This window comes from Gallinula chloropus, assembly GCF_964237585.1.
Source record: "Gallinula chloropus genome assembly, chromosome: 18".
Lineage (NCBI taxonomy): Eukaryota > Metazoa > Chordata > Aves > Gruiformes > Rallidae > Gallinula > Gallinula chloropus.
The window spans coordinates 1,733,840-1,759,807 of record NC_140103.1 but is presented as its reverse complement, the minus strand read 5'-3'; the positions used below and the strand labels follow the sequence as shown (position 1 = coordinate 1,759,807).

The 25,968-nt window shown below is 48.0% G+C and overlaps 1 protein-coding gene across 1 annotated transcript in view; it reads left to right on the top strand.

Annotated features, from left to right (window-relative positions):
- Nucleotides 1-25,968, top strand: part of CRB2 (crumbs cell polarity complex component 2) — a gene marked incomplete at both ends in the record, with an annotated part of 31,847 nt that overhangs the window by 4,819 nt on the left and 1,060 nt on the right. Inside the window, 11 exons of the mRNA XM_084272615.1 lie at nt 3,580-4,281; nt 6,556-6,751; nt 7,271-7,410; nt 7,839-8,021; nt 8,936-9,049; nt 19,226-20,173; nt 20,919-21,475; nt 21,833-21,998; nt 22,695-23,562; nt 23,966-24,082; nt 24,563-24,689. Of these exons, the coding sequence (XP_084128741.1) occupies nt 3,580-4,281; nt 6,556-6,751; nt 7,271-7,410; nt 7,839-8,021; nt 8,936-9,049; nt 19,226-20,173; nt 20,919-21,475; nt 21,833-21,998; nt 22,695-23,562; nt 23,966-24,082; nt 24,563-24,689 (4,118 nt within the window). The remainder of the gene's footprint in view (nt 1-3,579; nt 4,282-6,555; nt 6,752-7,270; nt 7,411-7,838; nt 8,022-8,935; nt 9,050-19,225; nt 20,174-20,918; nt 21,476-21,832; nt 21,999-22,694; nt 23,563-23,965; nt 24,083-24,562; nt 24,690-25,968) is intronic.

Sequence of the window (25,968 nt, the reverse complement as noted above, 5' to 3'; positions counted from 1 at the left end):
TCCCAAGGGCTTGTGAAACAAACCTGTGGAAACCAAGAACAGAAACCAGTAAGTAATGCTGAACAGCATCTCAGGAGCAGTGAGGAAACGAGATGGACAAAGCTCCTTGTCCCAGGCTTTGTTTTAGCAGCTCAGAATTGGTCTCTAATAAAACCTCCTGCCAGCAATGCCAGGATGGAGGGGAGGCTGTGAAATGTTGGGGGGGAAATTACTGCGGGGATTTCACAACATGTGTGAGATAATGGAGAACAGGCAAAGTTAAGGGGGTTGGTTTGTTTTGAAGAAAAGGACAGAAGCCTTGCTACAGCTCTCTGAGACCCTCCCACACAGTCTTTATCAGCTCTCACAACTCTCCCCGTGCAGTGCAACAGCATCTTGTCCTGGGGAGATTCCTCAGGACTCTGGGAGAGAGACTGTAGGTTACTACCAGGAGGATCTCAGGTTGCCCAGCAGCTCAGGAATTTCTGATTTCTCCTTTTGTGGCTGGAAAACTTGCTTTTGCAACTGCCCTTTGACAAGACCTTTTAGCAAAGGTATAACATTTTTAAAGCTAGTTATTCAAAACAAACCTGGTAATGCAGCTTTTTTTGCCTTAAAGTGACAAAAAAGGTCACAAACGTTTAGGGAAAATTGTTGTCAGCTACCTTTAAAGTGCAAAACCAGACCTGTCCTGGCAGAGCTCAGTGAATGCTTTATATGTGACACTGGTAGCCTTTGAAGTTCCTCCTAATCCACTCCTAAATGCCTGGAACGTATTCTTCAAAGAAGCTGCAGTCTTCTCCAGTTTCATTTCAGAGAGGGGTTGCAGGATGGTATGACCAGAATAGATTTTTAAATGGGTTTTTTTCACTTACAAACATCAGTGATTGATGTTCTTTGGGGACACATAAAGGGAAAAATCCCAAATACCACTGTTAATCCAGCAACAACTACTTTTGTGTAAAACTGTAAACTTTTGTCATTTAGTGACAACTTTGGCCAGGTTTTCACCATTTCCATGAAACAGCATAGTCTGAATTACATGTTTTCATGGTCGGTGTATTTTGCAGCAGGGAAAGCTAATTTATTCATTATGCTTATTAGCATCTGGTGCATATTCAGATTATTCCCAGTCATATCATGACCTATTCCAAAATTGAGGGAATGTATTGTCATTGTAGGATGATGGATGGAAATAAAACCAGAGCTAAGAACACCATCCGTGTTCTTTCCCAGGCCAGGTGCTGGTCTAAGTCTTTATATCCAGTAATTAGCACACTGAATTCCTGCGGGATTTCACGGTGTTTAACTTCTGGTGACGTCACAAGCGTTGTGCTCACTGCTGAAATCCCCCTTTGTGACATCACTCTGTGGCAAACTCTGTTCTGAAGGAACATTGGGGTTATCCTTCATTGACACAGGAGCTTACTCTGTCCTTGGGAAATGTTCTGGTATTAGTATAGGCACGCTGTACACCGGGGAGTGCACGTGCTAATCTTGGAGCTGGTGGTGCTAATACCCCTGTAACCCCCACCGGGCAGGGCAGGCACCTGGGTCACTCTGCAAGCTGCAGCTCACTGAATAACTTGAAGTTATTCAGGTAGTGTTTTATTTCTAGCAAATTACCTTGCAGCTCTCAAAGCCTGCTCTATGCATGCCTTATGAGCAGCGCTCTGTTACCTCCAAAATGATGTCATGCTGTTGCTTTTAGGCACAACTGAGGAGGTATTTGGTCATAAGAAGTAGCTAACGAAGACAGTAACGATGCAGAATTGGGCCCTTCCTGTGCTGGTCTGTACACAACTAGTTATTCACAGCCTATGAGCACGTGCAGCTCGTGAACCACTGCAGTCGGTGGTGGTTGTGAGCATAGAGGAGACCTGTTGCTCCCTGTTGCTGTTGCCCAGGAGGGTGCCTGACCTGCTAGTCAAGCATTGTGTTTGCTTGGCTTGGCTGGTCTCTGGCTATACGTTTGCCTGTGACTCTGGGACAGTATATTTGTCACCAAATCTTTCTGTAAGTAATGACACTGGCATTAAAGGTCTGTTTGTGGGGAAAAAACTTTGGAAAGGACAGAGGGATTTGGTGTTTCATTTGGACCATCGACTTGCAGTGGCAGCAGCAACCTGTGTGCAGCCTTTGCAGTGGCTCCAGCCTGTCTGTCCCGGCAGCACCTGGTGGCTCTGTTGAAAAGTGTATTTCCTTGCAGATGGAGACTGCTGCAAATCGATGTCATTCTGAACCTGCAGTGGAGTTGGTCTGGTTTTTTTAATCACAGACTGCTCCTGGCCTGTGGAAAGTGCAGACTGGGACTGGTTACTCATTAAGCCTACAAAGGCTTGTATCTCCTGCCTAGTAAAGCTCTTTTGCGAATAGTTTCCTGGGCTCCCGCTCTAATTGCTGCAGAGATTCCAGGCAGATTCCGTCATCCTTGTTTTCTGCCTGACTGGGAATCTGAGAATAAAAGGGTTGATGGCAGAATAATGAGATTGCTGGACAGTGCAATGCTCAGCGACTCCCCAGCATCACATGAGAGAGGAGGGGAAGAGTGGGCTCTAGAGATGATGTTAGGGAGAGAAAGGGCTGTCTAAACCCCTGAGCACCCTCCCCCCTCTCAACACTGCCTCTTAAAAGGAGACTTGGAAACACTATGGTCTTTTGGTGGGAGGAATTTGGGGGAGGTCAGGGCAGGGGCAGGCTTTTGTAAACCAGTCTCCTATAAATCCCTTTCAGGCCCTGAAGTTGATGCTTCCACCTTTAGGTACAGAGAGACTAGGAGCTGATGGGGCAGTGAGTTGATAGAAAATCACTGTCACAGATTAACTATGGGGTGTGTAGAAGGTGCACCAGAGCAAGGCAAGCATGGCCAAAAATGGGCTGGGATAATGATGGCATGAATGAGAGAATGTGTAAGGTCAGTGGTGAAGTGATGCTGTGGGATGTGATCCTGGCAAATCCTTCTTGTGGAGCATGGCACATGCAAACAGCATTCTTCCACGGGCAGCAGTGCAGGGTGGTGAGCTGGGGTAGTGTCCCAGTAGCTGCCTCCATCCACCTGCATTTTTGTGGAGTTTCCAGGCACTGATTCCTGTCCCTGGCTGGCAAAAAGGGCAAAGTGCTACTTACCCAATGGCATCTACACCCCAGGTTAAACACTTGACTTCCAGTGCAAGGCAAAGTCAGGGTTGCCTTGCCGGAAGCAGTAGTTGTTTCTCAGATACCATTTGCTATTTCAATTGTACATACCATTTGCTATTTCCTGTACCATTGCTATAGCAATTGTACAGGAGTCAGGCTGGGTATCTCCACCCCACAGCTTCTCTCCTATGCACCTTGGAATGGAGCCACAGTGGGATGAGAAGCTGCCTTTGCGAAGGGAGAAGGTCTCTATTTGCACTGCCTTTGTCTCTTCATATTATTTGTCCTCTTTTTTTTTAATAATAAATGTCTGATTTCAGTTTCCTTCTCAGCAAATAGCTTGTACAGCACCTCACAGTGTGGAGTTTAGGTGGGCAGTGTAGAGTTGTACATGGTGATCAGCAGAACTTTCTTCTTTATGGCCATGCATGCTGACTAACAAAAAGTCTCTTTTCTTAACAGGAACTTCATACTCTGAAAAGGATAGCAGCTGTTCCTCATCCCCGTGTGAAAATGGTGGGAGCTGTAAGGATTTGGAGGGGGGTTACCAGTGCACCTGCCCCTTGAAGCCTGTAGCCTACACGGGCGTAAACTGTGAACTCCTCTACGATGCGTGCGTTGGAGTTGAGTGTCCTGCCCAAAGGATTTGCAACAGGACTCTTGGACTCCTGGAGTACGAATGCACCTGTATGCCTGGCTTCACAGGTATTGATTGTAACGTTGACATTGATGAGTGTGAGAGCAACCCTTGTAAAGACCCTCATTTTGAATGTGTAGATAGTGTAAATGGATACACTTGTAAATGCCAAACAGGACTGAATGGAGAAGGCTGCCAAACAGAAAGCTCTGTGTGCTCTAGCCACCCCTGCCTAAATAACGGGACGTGTGTCGAGGGCCCTGGAGACTATACCTGCATCTGCCAGCCTGGCTTCACCGGGGCCAACTGCAGAGACAACATTGATGAGTGCGTCTCCAACCCCTGCCAGAACGGAGCCATCTGCCGAGACAGGGTGAATGAGTATAGCTGTTTCTGTGTGCCTGGGTTCCAAGGATACAACTGTGAAATAGACATCAACGAGTGCGCGTCCCGGCCCTGTAGAAACAATGGCACCTGCCTGAATGAGATGGATCACTATGTGTGCCAGTGCATCCCCGGCTACACAGGTACCTTTCATCCTCATGTCCTAGCCGGGTGGTTGGGTCACCTCTCACTGCTCCTGTAGTTGCACTGTTTGCCTGCTGCTGTGTCTTGTAGTGATGGTAGCTGCCCTGAGAAGCTGTTGTTTTACAGCCATGAGGCTAAATCTCTCTTGCACGACTCATATTTGGTACTGTGTGTGAGTAACAGTGTAGGTCTTGTTGTGGCTCCCAGGCAATAGTTGAGGCTTTGGTTTCCATGGATGGTGTGGGTGTTGAGAGACAGGGATCTAAGAGTGGAAGTGGGTGGATTGTCTGAGACTTGAGTACTAGATGGAAAGTAGATGTGATTAGCTCTCAGTATGAAATTAAGGGAAATTAATACAAGAAAAGAGACTTCTTATCAGAGAACATGTACTTAGGCAGAGATAAGCTATACCTGGAAACACCTTGGGCCTGCAGTTGTCCTGTCATGCAGGATTTCTCTGAGGGAAGTAGTCTCTGGGGAACAAAAAGCCTTTTTCAGTTATTTCACACCCAGAAAATGGTTTTTGGCATGTGACAAAAGTATCTCTTTTGTGCATCTGTGCTAATGGTGACTCACAGAGTAATCTACACCTGTGAGTTATCTGTGAGGGAGGCAGTGGGGGTTCTCCTTTCCCCAGCCCTGCTTATCGGAGTGGAATGCAATTGTGCAGCCCCCATGCCTGCCTGGTACCACCTAGCACATGAACTTTCTCAGCCTTCCTCGTTGTCAGACTGAAGTGTTTACAGAGTTAGTTTGCTGTGAAGGAATGCTGCTGATTACCAGTGGAATGAGGAGAAGTTACAACATCAGGAACGCAGCCCCTGATGCTGACTCACTCTGATAAAAATGACCAGAGATGAAGGAGAAAAAGAAGGGGAATTTCTGTGTTTTCTTAAGTTTGCTTCTAATTTTGAGTATCAAACATAATGCTGTCTTTTCAAACCAGTTTCCTTTTTATCTGTATGCTGAACCCTCAACTCAGGATTGGGGGAATCCTCTGCCAAGGAAGTGATAAAATGACCAGGCAGCTGAAGGAGCTCGTTGTGCTCCAGGTTATTCTGATATCAAATATGAGGCTTTGCTTAGTGACCTGGTTTCCTCATCCAGAGGTTCTGGTACCACTGGCTAGCAAGGCCAAGCTGTTGTGCTTGCAGCTGGAATTTGGGTGAAGGAAGTGTTGCGTGGGTATTGACCCAGCAGATTAGGGGGCCCACATTCCGTCAGGATTAGGGTGCCCAGATCCACTATGTGGTGAGCCTTTGCCAAGAAGGGGAGATTAGATGGATTGGCATTTGCCACTGTAATGACTAAGGCCTGGAGGTGATGCTAGGCCATGGACACCTCGAAGAGGTGAAATGTGGTATGGTAAGATAGCTGCACAGAGGTTGTGCAGGAGGTTTTACACTGTCAGGGACAGTTGAGACGTTGGGCCAAAAATGTATGACCTGCTGTTATTCCTGACTAACACCACTGGAGCTAACACCTAACTTCTAATAGCATTTCATAAAAAAAATAATTACTAATATCTAGTATCGCTGTAATTAGTGTTTTGCACTGCTTTAATGCTTTTCTCCTAGGTATCTCAAAGCAAGTTGCAAACATTATTTAAACAAATGGAACAATGTTTTGGAGAAGCAGGTAGAGATCACTTTTCCCATACCCAAAATGCAACTGCCTCTGCTGTAGAATGCTGGATCTGATTAATAGCAGCACAGCACAAGTGAAGAGTGCCATGTCTAACTACAACTGTAAGAGCTATCTTGTATATAAGAGTTGGAGTAACACTGACTAGCAGTGTGAATCTTCTCTTCTCATCCCTGCCCTTCCTGCCATCTGAGGATCCCAAACCTGAGGATCGAAACAGCTCTCATTCGGTTTTTAAGAGCTGTATATCTGAGATCAGGATTTTATGGCTTCCTCAGAAATGGCTGTAACTTGTGGAGTGCTGACTAATCAGCTACTTCAGCAAACCTGGATGAAAGAGACTAAAGCTTCACAAGTGCTGGAAACTGTTCTACGTGTTGATAGAAGACAAAAATCCAAACAAATGAGACAAAATAGGTTTGGTTGCAGATAAAAATTAAAGGTCCAGAATTTGCAAGAATTGCATGCTGTTCATGAGGTCCCAATGTTACGTGGCAGCATTAGAACAGGTGGCTGTGCTGGCCAGTTTGGGTTGGTAACGTGGCTTTTGTGATTCCAGCTCAGAATCCAGGCAGCACAGACAAGCTTTTCTGGAGTTCTAACATGGCTATTTCTGTTTTGTAACAAAGGTATCAACTGTGATGCTGAAATAGATGAATGTGAGTCAGACCCTTGCCAGAACGGGGCCTCGTGCAAAGATCACGTTGGGTTCTACACCTGCACCTGTGCCCCAGGTTACCAGGGGATCCAGTGTGAGGTGGACATCGATGAGTGTGTAAGCCAGCCGTGCCAGCACAACAGCACGTGCCACAACCTCATCAACAGGTGAGAAATTAGTGGTGTTTGGGCAGTTACACACCAGGACTGATCTGAAGTGTAACCTCTGAAAATAAGAGTAGGAATGTGGCAGGGGGGATTGGATTTAGGGTTTTGTGCATCCTGGTGGTTGCAGTGGCAGTAACAGTGTGATTTATGGCAGTAAGAGAGAGGGGCCCCTCCCAGCCGCAGAACTCTGAGGGTGCCCAAAGGAATGTAGGAAAAGATTCCTCATTGCTTCCAGCTCACATAGCAAATACAAAGGGAAGGGATTTGCAGAGCATGAACAGCAAAGGCGACTGCTGAGAGCATACCCCTGTGTCTGAATTTACCTTTTCACAGGTGAGGTGTGAACCTGGACTCTGCGGAGGGTTGTCTGCCCTGTCACTAGAGTGGCATCTTTGTGCAGATGGAACTGTCTCTTCCTCCTGCCCCGCAAGTGGGTATGAGGACTGACAGCTCCATTTGCTCTTTCCTCATCCTGGGCTCTGCAATCAAATTATGTGTTGCCATTTTGCTGTCCCACAGCTACCGTTGTGACTGCAGTGACACAGGCTTTGAGGGGGACCATTGTGAGTTGGATATCCTGGAGTGTGCCTCTGAACCCTGTCTGAACGGTGCCACGTGCGTGGAGGGGATCAAAAGCTACAGCTGTGCCTGCTGGCCAGGTAGGGACACTGCAATGAAGACCACACATGAAATTGCTGTGTGGAAGAAGTTAAAGAATAATCATAGTCCAATGTGGCTTCTTTTTTCATTGTCTGGAACAGAGGCTGCCACTGCTGCCCTTTACAGGCCACCCCAAAACCCAGGTGGCCTCGTTGCTGGGAAATGCACACTGATTCTCAGCCATCTGATTTTCTTTTGCCCTTTTCTGCCATTTTCCATCGTGGTTTTTGTGATCATGTGGCAATACTTCCCTTCAGACTGATCATTTGGCTCCTGCATTTGAGTGGGGAAAGGGGAGGGCCCTGGGACTCCCTGTGAGAGGAGCTGTGGTGCCTTCTGGGTCTTTTTCTCACCTTCAGGGAGCCACAATATTTGGGAGCCTAGTTCCAGTGACATGTGTGATGCCAACACTGGTGTCTCCTGGCAGGTTACACAGGGCAGAACTGTGAGGAGGACGTGGATGAGTGTGCACCAGCTCCCTGTCTCAACGGAGGTGTGTGTGTCCAGCGATCCAACCCGGCCTACTACGGCACACAGCCCGGCCTCCCCGGCAGCTTCAGCTACAGCCGAGCCGCCGGGTTCCTCTGCCGGTGCCAGCCCGGCTTCGCAGGTGAGCAGCACAGCGAATGTGCGTCCTGTCTGCACCTCCTAGAAGTCGCTTGGTTGGAGTAGATGGGGATGGGGCAGTGTTACCTGCACAACAAAAAACACTTGACAAGTGGTACTTGATTGGGTGCACTGCACATTCGTGGAGGGGGTGTTGCAGATGGTGGCTGAATGTCATCCTCTGTCCAGCCAGCCTGTCTGCAGGGGAGGGACAGCCTGTGTGCTTTCCAGGTGCTGTGATGGATGCCCTCTGGCTATGCAGATGCCAGGGTGGATTCTTTCCTCATGCATATGGCAGAATTCATCCCTACAGGGTATCTGTGAAAATCCTCATCAAAGGAAAGTAATTCCCTGGAGTCCCAGATAACTATTCTGGGTGTTCCCTTGATGAGACTGTGGAGCAACTGTATAATCAGAGTGGGTAGGAGAAGAGGGGGTTCTTGATAGCTTGTTCTTGGAGCTAGAAGCTCTGTGGATGTTCAACTGAAATATCACCCTTTTCCTGGTCTAGGTAGATAGATCTAAAAGGCTGGATTTAACAGCTGGGCAAATTCTCTGGTAGGAGGAACTAAATCATAATAGTTTATTCTTTTTTTTTTTTTTTTTTTGAGAGGATAATCAGTTTGGTCCCCTATTGCACACATGGGAATGGTTCAGAAGTTCTGATCCTGCCACTGCTCCCTTCTGTGACACTAGAAAATCATCTGGGCTTTCCACACTTAGGGAAAATGAAATGTTTCAGTGGGAGTGCCTGTTTGTCTGTGTCTGGAGAGACAGCTGGAGTTCAAGAAATTCCTCTGCATTTTTACATGACAGAAAAAAGTGCAAAAAACCTCTGAATGCTGTTGTCAGTTGGGTTATTTCCTTCACTGATGCACATGTGCACTTAAGATGCCTATTTGTGTTTTCTCTTTAAAGGGGAGACCTGCTTTATCAACGTTGATGAGTGTGAGTCCCAGCCCTGTCAGAACGGAGGGCTCTGCACGGACCTTATCAATGGCTTCCTTTGTGATTGCCCACCAGGGTATTCAGGTAACGCTGGTGCAGGGGGGTGGCTGGACCCAGGTCCTTCTGGTTAGGGATGGCTGGGCTGCTGAATTAGTGCCTGGCCGCAGGATTGGACTCCAGTGCTAGGTTGCCCAGGCTGCTGGGCAGGACTGGGATCAGTGGCTGTGGTTCAGGGCTCAAATGCCACCAAAAAGCTATGTGATTTTGGTCAAATAAGGTGATAGGCTATGAACTAGATTTTGAGACATAAGATCAACTACGTAGAAGAGCCTAAGACCAAAATATCTAGGGCATCTGTGTCCTGGAGAAAAAGTTCACTGGGAGAACTGTGGGAGTTTTAATACATGCACTATGAAGGTGAACAAAACCAGCCTTCAAATCAAAGGTGCTTAAACATTTAGCTGTCAAAAGGTACTGATTGCAGTAGATTGGATCACCAGCACATAAAACATCTGTAAAACATCTCCATCCCCCAACACCCCTGGATGATAAGAGCCAGTGAAGGCAGTTATCTGCTGTGTTAGGAGGTCAAAAGGTCTTTGTGATGTGAGCAAATGAAGCCGCCTCTGTTTACAAGGGAATGGGGAGTCTGGATTCTTACACAAATGCCCTGCCTGACCCTAATGGGTCTCAGTTTTCTCACTGAAAAACTAAGGATAATGAATATTGCACATCAACTCAGCTGGTAAGGCACACTGCTAACTGATACTAAACCTCACCCTCGTTTAATATATTGGTTCTCAATCTTGTTCGTCTTTAAATTCCACGTGTGCTCCCTGTTTGGAGCAATTTAACACCAGGAACTAGTTTATAAGGGAAATGGTCCCCAGCATCATCTTGCATTTAGGTATTTCTGAGGGGGATTTACCTTTTCACGGTGTTACTAGGCTGCCATCTCGTGGGAAAAAGAAAAACTTGAAGCTAGAAGAAAACCTTGCCCCTTTTAACTTCTTGTAGCAGGCAGCAGCATTCCAGAGACTGCCCTAGGCCTTTGTTGCATGGGAAGAGTTTCTGTTTTCCTTCTGTGGTCATTGTGGTTGAGCTATGTTGATGTAACTGCCCAGTTCTTTCCTGGGAAGACCTATTACACAGGTACTTCCACTCCTAGCTAACACCTCCTGTGACTGGGCTGCATTCTTTGTGTGGTTTTCTGGCCAGTCTTGTTTGCTTTGGATTCCTAATTTAAGCTCAGGCCAAGAGAAATTTGGTTTTATGGGCGAGGCCTTTGAAAATAGCCTTTTATCTGGGTTCTTTATTGCTACTTTCTTGGGCAGTTGCAGTGCTGTGCTTATGGACTGAGATCTTGTCTAAAGAGATGGCTTAATGTTTTCCTACTTGTCAGAATTCCCACTCAGATATGTGCCCCTTTCCCTCCTTCAGTGCCCCAGCACCCTCACAGAGTTCAGCATTCCCTTGTGCTTTGCCAAATGGCAGATCTGTTTAATCCTTTCCAATTCTTAGTGTGCTCATGGGCAGAAAAGCTGACAGAAATACAGGATGATGGGCAGAGGAGTGCTAGAGTTCATTCTGCTGCATCAAATTTGGGTTCATTAGTACTCGAAGAGGATTAGATCTGGGTTGCTCTTCTGGATATTACTTTTGGTAAAGGACTTTGTCTCAGCTGAGGTAGTTCTGACACATTAACGCAGTGAAAGGCTGGGAGCAGCCTGTGAGATCAGTGAGTGCGTGTGGAGGAGTGAAGCTGACAGGGAAATAATAGCAATTAATCTCCCCTCCTTTGTCAATTAATCCCAGTACAGTCATGCTGGGTAAACAGCTTATTACTTCATATTAGGATCACAGAACAACTTTGTGAAGCTTCCCATAATGTTTCTGTTCAAAACACATTTCTGTGGCAGCTTAGATCTGCCATGAACTTGGGTTTAAGCTGCCTCCACTGATTAAAGTGAACTTGCTACTCCACTGAAGAATGCTTTCTTGGGGCAGCAGGGGTTCTCTCTGTATTTTTTCCTTTGGGTCTGAGGAATTTGGGGAGTGTTGGGATAACAATGTGAGTCAGGAGAAATTCTTTCTTTGCAAATTAACTGCCTCAGTGCTGTCTTAGGCTCCAACAGCGCAGGGAGATGAGCCAGCTCTCTCTGAACTGGCTGTAAAAGTGGTGCCTCAGTGCTGGGAGAGGCACATCGTCGGTCCTGCGGTGGTTTGGGATTTAGCAGAGGATGTAAGGTGCATGAATGAAAAGATTCCTATATGAAGTGAGAAGGAGAATGAATCTTGCAGGTTGGAAATTGTCAGCTGTGGTCAAGAGAAAAAGTGTGTTAGGAAAAGTCTGCCTTTTTGGGCAAAACCCCCCAAACCCAAATAAACTCAAAATTAATTATTTATTCATAGAGTGGTTTCAGTCCATTGTGCCATACTGGGCAGGAGCTTAGACTAGGACATGGGAAAGACAGGTACCACCATTTGGACTGGGAATTTGTCTCATTTATTCTTTAAAAACTTTTAAATGGCCTGAGTGTTCCCACTGGGGTTTCCAGCCCTGCTGAGGGCAGTGTCCTGACACACAGCGTGGCACTGGTCAGCCTGAAGGAGAGGGGGAGAGCACCGTCCCCTCCATCACAGACATCCCTGGGCACCAGCACCTTGTGATCATGGTAACATTCTGAGCTGCTCTGCACATGGCTGAGGAATGCTGCTGCTTTCATAAGAAATCAGAAGGTGATGTGGTGGTAAATTTGGGAGGGATTGTGAATGTGTCTCAATATAATTGGAGTTCTTATTGACCGTTTTACTTTGTTCAGCCATAATGTCTTTGCCAGTTGTCCTTAAAGAAGTGGGATTCCTTCAGTGTAGCTGGCTACAAATGGTTACTCTCCAAGAGTGCTAGCCCAGATCAAATAGGCTTGAATTCCTGGGTCGTGGGTCATGAAATAAATGGGAGATGCTTCTTCCTTCTAACCACCTTTGGATAGATTTAGGGTTTTTTGTGCAGGTATTTCTTGATGTCAGATTTGTTTTAGAGATGTAGCCTCTACAGAAAGGGCAGCTGAAAGGTTAAGATAGTAAAGAGATTAGAGCACTGTTACCCCTTCAACAGAATCCCTTTTGGTAAATATAGCTGAGGGGAGCTAGGGAACACTTGGTGAGAGCACCCCCACCCCCGCCTTCCCTTCCGTTCCACGTTGAATCTCCCTTCTGGATCACAGCTCCCTGGCTAATCAGACCTTTCGACTTTCCTGCCATCTGATCAGAAACCAGCAACAGCATGTGCTTCAGTCTAGATCCTGCTCATGCCTAGGTGTCAGCTGAGTTTTGATCAAAATGCCCTCTTGAGAGTCTGATGGTGACTGCACAATCTGCTTTGAACTTGTCCTTTGCATCGCTCTGGCGATGGGCAGCCGGAGCTGTGCCAGCTCACCATGGTTAAAGACTTTTGAGAGGATTATTAGTGGTGGAGCAACTCTTAACTCATTAAATTTGACTTCCTTACTAACCAAAATGGGTGAAGCCCAGCTTATTGGCATCTTTAGAATCAGGCCAGGCAAGTACTTGGGCAGAGCAGTGTCCCAGAGAGACACCTTCTCCTGTGTAGGTATGGAGAGATGGCTGTCTTCTGATGGGGTCTGCCAGGAGAGGTGACTTCAAGGTGCCAGACATTAAACTATATTCAATGTGTTGATTTTCACATAAAATACTGGCAATGTTTGTTATTTTCAGTGATAATGGGTTTGCTTGCCAGGAGGCCGCTGCTTGCAGCGTGGAACTGCCACATACGCTTCAGGCTGACCAGAGTTTCCTTTCCTCAAGGAAAGCTCTTGGGACTAGGGTGGGTGTCTCTGAAGCCTGGAGACAAACTCCTGAATTTCTGGGACTTACTTACCAACACAGTGAGGAAATTGCTGATCTCTGTCTAAAGAGCACATGTGAAATTTGGGCATTTCTACCCAAAGTGCACTTTTTGTGACATTTTTGGTTAAGAACCCTCTGAAATACTTTGTGTTCTTTATCCTGACCTCCTCTGGGCAGTTTTATGAATGATTAGGAACAAAATAATTCCCTGAATTTAAACCCATGACTGAATCTTGTCACTTGCATGATTGCTGGTGTGTAAGAATAGGGAATTAAAGCCTCTAGAAAATGGAGCTGATCCTTTTTGTTTCTTTAGAATCCTTTGGTTTCAAAGAACCAGTGGTTACTCCTCAGCTGTGTGGAGTTTGAAACGGAACTTCAGTGGTCCCCCATCTTGGCTTTAACAGACCCGACAGTGTTTTAGGTCGCATCTATATGTCCTGTTTAGAACTGATGTCACTCTGTATTTCTCTGTCCTTGCTCTGGCTCTCCAAGAGAACCCTAGTCTGTGTGCAGCTGCGAACTGAGCCTGGGAAAAGAAACTATTGCAGTTTCTAATTAGCAGCCTTTCACCTAATCAATCTGAAAAGATGTGGTGACTGGTAGGGATTGGGATCCGTGCTGAGTTACACCAGGAGGATTTGGGCTCAGTGTACTTCTGATCAGCAGTATGCAGACAGACTGTGTGCAAAATACACACGTGTGTGTATAAATTGAATATGGATCTTTTTTAAAGGGTTTTAATGTTCTTCAGTCTTCACAGTTGTTACACTTTATTGTTGCAGGAGGCAGTTGAATGGGCACAAGCTACCCACTTGTTTTCTCTTGAACAATAACAGAAGAGTCACACTAGCTAATACAGGTAGCACCTAAAATCTGTGCTAGGTCTGCGTAGGACCCAGATGTGACTCTGAGACATTTTGACTCCAAACAAGCACTCACCATATCCTTCCCACTTAAAATATCTGTAAAATTGACTGGCATGTTTGGATTGAGTGAAGAAAGCAAAATAGCTACACGAGTTGTTGGAATGCTTTCTTTTAATATCTTTAAGTGATACTGCTGAAGCAGATTCCAGACTGACATGTGGGAGGTTTTGTTTGCTTGGACCTGGCATTGATACTAACAGAAACTCCAAGTTTTGGGAAAAGCTCACAAATAATGTTTCTCTGCAGAAATAAGAACTTTCTCTGGGCTCCTTACCACATGGAAGTGCAAATTCTGCCTCCAGGAACCAGAATCACAAGAACAGGAAGAGATTGCAAGAGCTCATAGTCTAAGGTTGCGGATGAGGAAAGAGTTTTGATTCTGCAGCCCCATGTTGAACTGGCACAGCCAGCACTATGCAGGGAACATCCTTCCATTCAGTTTGACTTTGGAGGAGCAGATTGTGGTGGTTCAAACGAGACTTCTCTGTGTGAATGTTGCTGAATGGGAAGGCTGGTGCCGTGACGCACATGGGGGAAGGACACTGCCCCTGGTGCTGGTCCCTCATGGTCAGCGTGAGCTGTTCATTAGGGCCCAGGTTGCACTCTGCATTTGGCACTGTAGTTGGTGGAAATGCAGCTTTTTGGCTTTCCTAGAAGAAGAAAAAAATGTATATTTTGGCCTTATTCATGGAATTTGGCAGGTTCACCTCAGAGGTGGGAAGGGCGAGAGACCGTGTCTCGCCTTTTCACCGCCGGCGCTGTGGATAGCAGGGTATTACTGTAATGCCCAGAGTGGGAATGCACTGTGAGTCCGCATTCTTTGTGTCAGCACTGACAGAGGCCAGCTGGGGAGGGTTAGAGCAGGGCTGGATTAGATCTCACTACAGCGCAGGTCTCTTCTATATTGGCTAGTTTCATCTCCAATCCCTTTTTGTCTGACTGGCATCAGGGAGCGCTTACACACATTCTCCTGGTCTAGTCCAGCCTTTTCTGTCATTTTTCCCCCCTTTCACCCCTGTTTTTTTCCCCCTTTTCTGTGACAAATGTCCTCGAGGAGTCGGCCATGAAATCTGTGCTGATTGGGGTGATCCTGAAGGGAATTTGTCTGCTAGCAGGTAATGAGATCTGTGCAGTAATTGCAATGTGTCCTTAATGTTTGCGTGCCTGCCCAGGGCAGGGAGCTGGCTGTGTGGTTAGAGGTAGCTGGAGGCATGAGGAGGAGCAGGAATGGACTGGGAAGGAAGAATGTTTTTGTTTTGAAGAGACCTTTAAAGTTTTGTTTTGGAAACTTTAGGGCAAGGAATTTCCTTGTTGGGGAGAGATGACCGGGGAGCCATGGGCATGGTCTGTGTGTGTGTCTGCTCCACCTCTGCCTTGCTGGGTGCGGTAACTGAATCGGGCTGTTCCTGGGCACGGGTCCCTGTTTTCTTCTCGGTGGAAACACACACGTGTGCCCTCTTAGTTCTGTGACACCTGAGTTTGGCTTTTTACAGATGTGTTTTGCGATTTTTCCTTTTTCCTGCAGTGATTTAAACCAGCTTTGTGGGGAAGGAGGGGTTGTTTTAACTCGGAGCACAAACCCTTGCTGGCCTGTGCACTTCTCCGTCTCCTCCCCCTCCGTCTCCTTGAGTAGTAGTGCACGGTGGGAGAGAGGTCACAGCGGTGTGTTGCCATGGAAATGACAGTAATTGTGCAAATATAATTGTGTCGGGGTCCATTTGTTGCAGCTAATTCTCCCCCCCCCTTTTTTCTTTTGATAATAATAATACAAACCCTAATTAGGATGCACCAGGGAAAGGTTGCTCGGAATTCAGCTGCCGTGTGGGAGAGGCCAGGCTGGTGCTGTCCGGGAAGCCCACTGAACTCTCCAGTTTCAAGATTGGGCCCATGAATAGACCTCATCCTTCAAGGGTTTTTTTGGTGTATGGCAGCTAAATTAGAATATCTCTCTTCATCTGCACTTATTCTTTTAATGCACTGAAGAATACGATTCCAACATGATATACAGCCAATGGCTGGTTATTAATAGCAGTCAGGAAATCGTTACCTTCGCTCATCCAGCTGTCAGGATTTTAATAACACTTCTCTCTTGGAACAAAACGTTTCTCACCACACCAGTAACGCTTTAGAAATCAGTGAATGGATTTATTTGTATTTGAAAATACTACAGGCTACTTCCTAATGTCTGTTCCCCACCCAGCCCCTGGGGGTTGTTCCCTGGGGCTGTTGGTTTAAACACTGCTGAGCTGACTGGAACTGGTTAGAAAATCCTTCCCTCCAGATAGCAGCCTTGGAAACAGCTCTTGTCTGATTATTCAGATAACAGGTTCCGCTGATTTGGGGGTTTTAGTCTTCAACTAGATAAGAAACTCATTAAACATTTTAAAGCCTCCTAATTATGTAATGAGCCAGATTGGCAACATTGCTCTTACTATTGATAGTTCAAGTAATAGTAAACATTTGAGCTAAGAAGTTTAGAGGGAATGAGAAGACTATGTAAAAGTGACTTCTTGTGTCAAATGGAGTTGTCTCCCCCCTTTTATTTATTTATTTTAATTATGCCTGGAAAGGAATGTATATGCTTCTAGGGAAATAAATTAGTTCTGAACTTCTTTTTAACATCCAGTTTCCAGTGGGCTTGCAAAGAGACAGCTGTCCATGTCTTGGGGAACACTGGAATAGTGGATACACAGGAAAGGGTCTGTACCCCTAGGTCTAACTGGAGAGTCTGACAAGCCAGAGATGTTCAGACAAAATTGACAAAAATAATTGGTACTAATGGAGAGGGAGAGAGGGCAAGAGAGCTGCCTGCTGAAGAGTATGGTTGCTGCAAGGCATGGAAGGAGTCAGTGATGTAGCTCCAGGTAACTGTTCAAGGGGTGACGCTGTGACACTGGACCCCAGGAAAAAGTGGTTGGTGGCCAGGCTTTCAGAGCTCGGGCACAGCGTCTCCTCTGTTACCAGTTTGGCTTAAAATCTGCTGTAAATTAAAATGTGGCACTGCACTGGCTTCTAGGAGAGCAAGAGTATGTAAGGTGTTGTATTAGGCCCTCTACTTCTCCTGCTATAGTCCTGTTTGCTGCCAGAAACAATGACAGGGACAAAAAGAATTCTTGTGGGTTTGGTTTCTCTAGGAAGAGCTGCCTCCTCTCTGCTGCTGAATGCTTCCTTTGCCTGTTTGTAAGCTGTGAGATTGGACAGTGTGTAAAGACCTGACATGTCAGCTTATTCTTTTCACCCATTTCAAACAAATAATCGAAGAACTGAAACCAGCTGCGTCCCCTGGGAAAGCTGGGTGTTTAATTAGCCACCAGCCTGGGGTTGTGCACTTGCCCTAGGGACTAATTTGCCACCCGGTGAGAAGGCCTGGCCCCACAGGTGTCAGCTGGGAGGCTGGGAAACAGCCTGGGCAGGTGTCCCTGCTGCTGCTCCAGGGGAGAGGGCTGGGCTAGGAATGTGGTATGAGCTGGGCTCTCAGAAATGCAGAAATTCATGGCATCTCTCCTTTTGTTATCAACCAAGGCTACCTTCTCTTTGTCCTGGTAAATATCAACAGCCCTGATCTGAAATGAAGGGAATCTCAAGGATTTGGAACTATACCAAACCTGTCTCTCCAATGCCATTCAACAGCTTTTCCCTTAAATCTGACTGCAGACTTGCCTCTTGCAATTTTGAGAGCCCTCCAATCCACTGGTAACTTGCAAAACCACAAAGTTCCACCGCTTAGTTCCACCTGAAGCCTTCCCATCTTCCCCCAGACTGGGATTCTCCAGGCTCAGAGATGTCCATTATAGTCTGTTTATTTCAACACATTGCCTTCAGGTGTGGCCACAGCTTTGTGCTGAAATCTTAATTCTGTCCTTGCTGCTTCCTTGGACAGTAAGGTCCCACGCCAGGTTCTGGGTGCTGAGCGAGCCTGGCCTTACTAGCTGGAGAAAGAAGGGATGTGCTGAGTAGTACAAGCAACTCTGTCCATCAGCCCAGCTCTTCTTCCAGGCAGTAGTTATCCAGGTCTTTTCCACTACACTGAGCAGTTCTAGTTTATGTCAGGACAGAGCTATGTCCTAGCAGAGGTAACGCTGCCGAGAGAACAGCTCTAGCATAGCTGGGAAGTGCAGAATTACCAGAACCTTCCATTTCCCTTTCAGTGCTCCTCAGAGCTCCCTACACGTTGTGTCCCTGCACAGGCACAACAGAGGCTCTGGAGCTGGAAGCTGGTGCTGAGCCACTGCATGCACTGCCTGTGAGGCGTTGCTGGGGCATGAGGAGGGACAAACCACCCACCTCTATCTTTGCCTCTATCTTTGCTAATTTATTTTATCACTCATCAACTCCAGCTCCAGTGCTCCTAATGCCCTGTGTCCCCTCATTTCTTTCCTCAGGTCACACTCCAATCTCTTTGGGCTGCACATTCTGCCCAGTGGCTTTTCTTCACAAATGTCTTTTGTGTTTTGATTCCCCTCCTTTGTGTGTGAATTCCTTCTTTTTCTTTCTGCTGTCCTCATTGTGCTTGCTAGCTGGATTCCAGGAGTAATGCTATTAGATTGGGATAATCCGTGCTTGGTTTATCTGTGTGACTGTCTCTGAAGATTAGTGGAAACCAATGTAATGGGCTAGATAAAGCAAACTGGTTCAGAAGAGCTCTTCTGTCAGTCTGGAGGTGCCCAGGAAAATGACAGCAGGGTTTCATTAACCAGATTTGGGTGTAATGTCTGGTAATTTCCTTGAGCCCTGTTGGGATATGTGTGCCTGGGGGGCGTGGGCGAGCGGGGATGCGATACGAGTTACCCCACTCGCATCTGAGGAGCTGGACAGAGCTGAAATCAGCTTAGTGCAATATGGCCAAGGGCCTGCAGAGTTTTGTCTGTTGTTTGGTAACGAGCTGAGTTTTGTGAGCGTCTTGTAACCAGAGGGTTGTCTGGGAATTTGAATTTCCCTAACTGAGGCGTTCCCTGGCTGCCAGTGCCTTTTGAGGCTGGCTGCAGCAGTGGTGCTGGAACAGCCTCTGCTCAGATCTGCAGACTTTAAAATTCGAGTTTCCTTGTACTCAGTCTGTGCATGAAAGCAGCATAAAATCCTTGTCTGTGCTGTTTTATCCCTTTAATGCCCTCTGCTCGCTCTCCCTGCATGTGGTCTGCCAGTGGTGCTTAAGATAGTCTGGGAGAGGGCAGCAGAAGCAGTTAGTTGGGTGGTGTAGGCTGAAGCTCTGTACACAGCATGTTACATGCAGCACCTGGGAGCACAGCACAGGAGTTTGTTTTCCCTGCTCTCATGTTCGTGGTCGGCCGCTCTGTATCGAGCGTGGGGCTCCCTGCTGGCAGCTCTCTGCCTTTTGGTGGCTCCTGGAGAGGATGGCTGAGGAGCAGCAGTACTGGGGAGGGCGGCCTGTGCCTGCTGGTGCTCTGGGGACGGGAGTTGCAGTCCCCTGCAGTGAGATCCCCTCTCTAAATCTCTTCCGCAGGTGTGGAGTGTGCTGTTAACATCAATGAGTGTGAGGAGGGTCCCTGCAAGAATGGAGCTGTCTGTGAGGATGGCATTGCTGATTATACCTGCCACTGTGCCCCTAGCCAGGATGGCATTATCTGGGGAGGGAAGAACTGCTCTGTCAAGCTCACTGGGTGCCAGACACACGACTGCCAAAATGAGGCCTTGTGCATCCCAACCTACCAAGCTGAGAGCCACGGCCACCTGTGCCAGTGCCAGCCTGGTTTCTATGATGCCACATGCTCAACACCAACAACGTTTTCCTTTGCTTCCAGAGGGTATCTCCTCATTGAGCTGCCCATGACCAATCAGAGCAGGAGGGACGTAGCAGGAGATGAGCTTGCCAACGTGTCCCTCCGGTTCCGAACCACCTTGCCCAGCGCTATCCTTTTTTACCAAGGCCATGAGGCCGAATACTTGTTTCTGGAGCTCTCTGATGGCATCCTGCATGTGGGACTGAAGAGGGAGGATGCTGCGTACCCGCTGCTCCTGGAGGGGCTGAGAGTTGATGATGGCCAGTGGCATAAAGTTGAAGTTGTTCTGCACAGCACTGTGCAGCTAAAGCTCTGGCATGACTCCTGTGACACAGGTGTCTGCGTGCAGAGCTCTCCTGTCCCCCCTGGCACTGCTCTCATCCCACACACCTTCCAGAACTTGTATGTTGGAGGTGCTGAGGATCCACTGGCCAACAACACACGGAGCCAGCAAGGCTTTGTCGGCTGCCTGGAAGACTTTCAGATAGATGCTGTAGCTCTGCTCCCTCTGGATCTGCCCATGGGCGAGTCCTCCCTGGTGAAGCAGGGCTGTGACCGGACAGAGTGGTGCCTCTCCCAGCCCTGCTTGCATGGAGGGCTGTGTGTGGACCTTTGGACAACCTTCAGGTGCGACTGCTCCAGGCCCTATGGAGGCCCAGACTGCTCATATGGTGAGTGCTGCCAGCTCCTCTGTCAGTTAGTGATAGGCATTGGAAGAAGCTCTGGATTAAGTATTTCCTACTTGACCAGTAAGAAAACTAAAGCAAAACCCTCTGCAAATGAAATAGTTACTGATCCCTTTACTGTCACTTGGGCCTGCAGGAACAGCCCTGGGCTTGTGGTGCCAACGTTAATCCTCCTTGAGCCAGAGGCTCTGACTGCACCTTTGTATCAGATCTACAGGAATGCAGGAGGGCAGGGAGGTTGTCTGGCTGGGAAAAGCTGATCTTGAGCTTCTGAGTTGAGGATGGATATGAATGTATTGCTTTATAGATAGAAAGTGGTAAAGGAAATTCCTTGATGATTTTGAGTTAAAATCCTGTCTATTTGCAATTTTTGTTCCTGCAAGGCATATACCAGTGTCATTGCAGTTTTTGTTTTGCTTCTGAGCCCTAAACATGGCAAGTACAAAGCTGTTCTGCTCTTACCAAAGTTGTGAATTTTAAAAGCAACTCTAGCATAGCAGTCCTTGAGTAAATCTGCTGGGTGGCAAGGACTCCACTAGACCTGTATTTCCCCCTCTGCTACTTGGGAGCTGGAGCCCATGCCTTCCAGAGAGAGCGAGGCCACACTCCCCTTCTTGGTAATTTCTCAGAGCTGTGACATTTCTGCCTGATACTCATAAGGTTTGAATACCCCTGTGCCAGCTGCATTCCCCTTGTCACTGAGCTGATGCGTGTTTCCTTTCCCTTCCAGAGCGCCCAGCAGCAACATTTGGCCTAGAGAATTCCACCAGTTTTGCCTCTTTCACCCTCTCTGGTAGTCTTGGTGCAACCTTCAACATCTCCTTTTTCATTCGTAGTCGGAAACCTGACGGTTTGGTGTTGCAAATCAGCAATGACACTGACCCCTGCCTCAGCATATACTTGAAGAGTGGCAGGCTGAAGGTAGAGATGGATTCTGCAGATACTGTGACCTTTCCAGAAAATTTAGTTGATGGGAGAAGACATTTGGTAGTCCTGTCTTTCCAAGGAGGAACTGTTGGTGCTTACCAATCAGACACGTACCTGGAGCTAGGACAGCTCGTAGCAAGACCTCTTCTAGCTGGTTATGAAGTGCACATTGGTGGTCATCCTGACCCAGGCAGCACTGAGACGTGGGGAGGGTATTTTAAAGGGTGCTTGCAAGACATGCAGCTGAACAGCCACCAGATAGAGTTTTTTCAGGTTGAGAACTACAGTCTGCCCCAGGAGCTCAACAGGACCCAACGTGGTAACCTTGTGAACGGGTGCATCTCGGATAACACCTGCAAGGTATGAGGTCTTGTCTTTGTCTCTACATGTGTGCAGTTGTTTGTTACGGTTCCAGGAACATTGTAGCTTGGCTCACCTGGCTCACCCTGGCTGCTGTGCTGTGGCCTTTTCCAAATCACTGCAGCTCTGCTGAGGGAGTTTCTGGTGATCAGCACACAGGGAGAGTTGGGCTCTCAGGAATGTCTTGTACAGAGACCTCATGCTTCCTTCAAGTGCTGTTGAGTCACTGTTTGATTACCCTTCCTTCTTGATGCAAGCACTGCCCCTGCTGATCTTTGTTGTCACATTTCCTTCTACCACATTCTCAGATCCAAAGATTAATCACACGGCTCCTCGATTGTGTGTTCTGTTTTCCAGTCTGAGCCATGTCAGAACGGTGGCAGATGCACTGTCACATGGAATGATTTCCATTGCAGCTGCCCAGCTAATTTCACTGGGAAATTCTGTGAGGAGAGAGTCTGGTGTGAAAGTGATCCATGTCCAGAAGCTACCACCTGTATCGATGTTGTAGCAGGCTATGTGTGTAAGTACTGTTCTCCTGCTTATGTGCTCACTGTCTGTGGGCATCATTCCTGGTTCATACTGTAGCAATAAATAGAAATATGGAGCAGAGACTCTTCTGTTTCTTCTAATACTTTGAGCTGATCAGGGCGGAACCTATCTACTTTTGTGGGGTGACAGCCTACCTTGTTACCACTGCAGTGCAAGGACGCTGCCCTGCTCTCTCATTTCACCAAGTAGGACCCAACTAAGTAGTGCAGATGTGTCTTGGTTTTCTCTTAAGACAAACCCATGGAGTTGGCTAGTGATGCCCTGACACAGAGGGAGTGTTGGCTCGTGTCTAGAAAGTGTCCTGGAACCCAGGATGTCAGGGTGTTCCCTGCTCTGCTGCAGGCTGCCTCAGCAGCTTTGGGTGTATTATTTTCCTGACTGAGGTTCTAGGTTTTTTCTAGCAGGAAGCAGGGAGTAGTTGTGGGTTTGTGTAGTGCTGCGAGACTGATGAGTAAAAATTGCTACACAGAGCCGGGTATTATTGTTGGGGTAAAACTGTAAACAGGAAGAGCTTTAAGGATGCCAGCAGCTAGGCCTGTAATTCTGCTCACACTAAGCTTACATGATCCTTAAGGGAGAGAACCTGCCAGGAGTTTGCCAGTGGTCTGTCTCACACGTGACACCAGCCGCCTTTCAAATCCCTCGTGCTCTGCCCCTCCCTTCGCAGGTCTGGCTAACGCAACGTTCGATAGTTACGCGGCCGTTGAATTCACCACGAACACGTCGGTGACCAGAACTCTGAGCAGCCTCCACGTGGATTTCAGAACCAGGGATGAAGATGCTGTTTTGCTGCGGGCTGTGGAAGAAGTGGATTCCCTCCAGATAGCCATTAAGAACTCCTCTCTGCTAGTTGCCATCAGGAGTGGGAATAGCATCGAAGGTGTCAGCTTCCTGAGTCAGAAGTCTGTCACGGACGGTGCCTGGCACACCATCTCTGCGTCGATGGAAGAGCCATCTGCGCTCTCCTCCAGATGGCTGGTGCGTTTGGATGGGTCTGTTAATGTGACTCTGCAGGGAAATGCGGGGAACTTGGACTTCCTGAAGAACAACGCGCTGATTGTTCTGGCTGAAAACTTCACTGGCTGCCTTGGTCAGGTGAAGATCGGGGGAATCTACCTGCCGTTCACTGCCCACCTCTCGTACCCCCAGCCAGAGCAGTTCCAGCAGTCCAGCAGAAGGACCGTCCGGCTGGGCTGCAGCGGGGCTGACGTCTGCGCGTCCAGCCCCTGCCTCAACGCCGGCACCTGCGAGGACTTGTTCAATTCCTTCCGCTGTGCCTGCAGTGCTGGCTGGGGGGGGCTGCTCTGCGAGTCCAACATCGATGAGTGCCAGTCGAGCCCCTGTGTTCATGGGGACTGTGTCGATGCAGTCGCAGACTTTCAGTGTGAATGCTTCCGGGGGTTCATTGGGAAGAAGTGTGACATCAACGTCGATGACTGTGTGCGGCACCAGTGCCTAAATGGAGCCACCTGTGTTGACGGTGTTTATGGCTACTCCTGCAAGTGCCCCCCTCAGTATTCAGGACCTCGCTGCGAGTAAGTGCCTTGTCTACTTTGATGCCAGGGTCAGCCTGGTGTAGGCAGTTACCTAGCCCTCTATTGCATTACCCTTTTGTGGCCTGGCTCTGCTGTGGTTTGGTATCCTAATGGTATTCCAGCTCTACTTAGACTGTCATCAGCACAAGCAGGCAGCTACACGAGAAAAGCCCCAGCACTGATACAGCTCCTGCATGTTCTCTGGGTGTGCTCAGAGCACTGATACGACGGGTGAGGATGCTGGAGACAGTCTGAGATGGTTTCTTCCTCTGCTTCTGTCAAAGTCCTTCCTAGAAATACCAGTGTCTGTGCTTAGGACCCTCACCAGCCCAGTCTCTGCTGAGCCGCACCTCTGCCTTCCCCCAGACCTGAGTGCTGTGAAGGCTTCTCTTGCTTTTCCCAGGTGGCCGTTCCCGCCCGAGCAATGTGGGAAGAACTTCACCTGTCTGAATGGTGGCAAGTGCATCAGTGAGACCTGGGGAGCCAACTGCACCTGCAAGCCAGGTTTCACTGGAAGGACGTAAGTGCTCTTTTCTGGTGCCTGTGAAGGAGCTGGTGCTCTGATTCTTATGTCAGGGGGACAGCTGAGCAGGTTCAAACGCTTCATCCTTTTCTGTATCCTTTTGCCAAAGAACTGCTCCAAAGCTGTAAACTAGCTAGTCTTTAGAAGGGGCAGGCTCAGAGGCAGGCTCAGTATGATCCTGCTGCCCATTCTGATTGTTGCAGCATGAACTGCTTCCACACAGTCCTTGTGCCTCCTGAGAATTCATTAATGGCTGGAAACCCGCAGTGGCTTCCGTCACACAGAAGGGGCCAAGGAGGGTTGGTATGAAGGGGTAAAAACTTCCTGGTTTTGGATCCTGGAGAAAGCACCTGAAAAAGGTGTAATAGGAACTTGTACCGTAAATGAGGCTTTTGTGGGCTGTGTGATCTTGTGTTCTGTGGCACAAGAACATAAGTGAGAGATTTCCTTTCATTCTAATACACTTTTCCTTTCCAGTTGTCAAATTAATATCAACGAGTGTGATCCAAACCCCTGCCAGAACGGAGGAACGTGTCAGGACTCTGAGAACAAGTACGAGTGTTTGTGCAGCACCAGCTACACCGGGGAGCGCTGTGACATTAACGTAAGCACCAGCCCCGCTCGCGGGGGCTCCTGGCTCTTCTTCCAACCTGTGCAGGGTGAGGGGTGGCAGCAGCAGGCTCAGCTGAGTCTGTTTTGACCTGAGGGGCCTGGTGGATGCCATCTCTGTGATGCTTTGCTTTTCCTGCATCAGCAAAGCATCGCAGCTCGAGGCTGGAACCTTCCTGTGCGGGTGCTGCTACACCATACACTCGCTTTTCCTCTGTAAAGCTACTGCATGGACAGGCAGCTTGTCTGGTAACCTGGGAATGTACTAACCCTGCATGGAAAGGGCTGTGTGCTGAGGTGGGGGATTGCTGCTGTCGCTGTTACTGAGGGTTCTGCAGTGCATGTGCCACAGGGTCACTCCTTCAGGCATCCCTGCCTCCCCTGTCCCAGGGCACTTCTAGGAGATTCCTTAATTCATTTTTGCCACCCTGTTGCTGTTTGCAGAGCTGTTTTCCTTTTCACTTTTAAAAGTCCAGAGCCCATGATGGGGGCAGGGGGAGGACAGGGAATGGCTGCTGGCTGTTAATGACAGCTGTAGAAGGAAGGGATGTAGTAGCTGTGCCCTCTCTCCTTCCCCCAAGAGTAGCAAGCAAAGAGCGTGCAGGAGGCAGAGGGCTGGGCACACTGAACGCTGGTGTTGCACCGTGTGACTAACCGCATGCTGCGCAAAGCTAGAGCTAACTCCTAGCACATCACCTGAGACTTGGCAACCCCAGAGAATCAACTGGAGCTTCAGTCATCTGAAAATGGCAGGAGGACTCGCAGGTACTCTGGGAATATTCCTTCTGTGGTGGATCCTCTGTGGTGCTGCTGTAGCCTGTATGGCATCCAAACGCTGTCAGGAATCCAGCTTGGGTTCTTTGGGGTTTATCCATGAGGTGGCAGATGCCATTGCTCAGGTTCAGCTCACTGCAGTTTCAGAGCTTTCTCCAATGACAAAAATGCCATGTTTTTTTGAAATTCTTTGCTGTTGTGTCCCATACCACCCTTAACCCCACTGGACCATGAACAACACTCATTCAGTGCATCTTGCTCCTCAGTCTTTTATCACCTGCATCTCCCACCCAAGTACTGACCTTTTTAACATCCTTTCTGCTGCAACTTCTCTTCATGTCTGTTCCAGAACATTTTTATATGCTGTGGACATTGAAGTATGTGCCTTTGTAATTTAAAATGTTGAACCTTAATTTTTAGTACTGGTCCCCTGCTTGAGGCATTCTCTGGGGTCACTGGCATCCACACTGCTCTGCAGTAACTCTAGATTTACATAATTT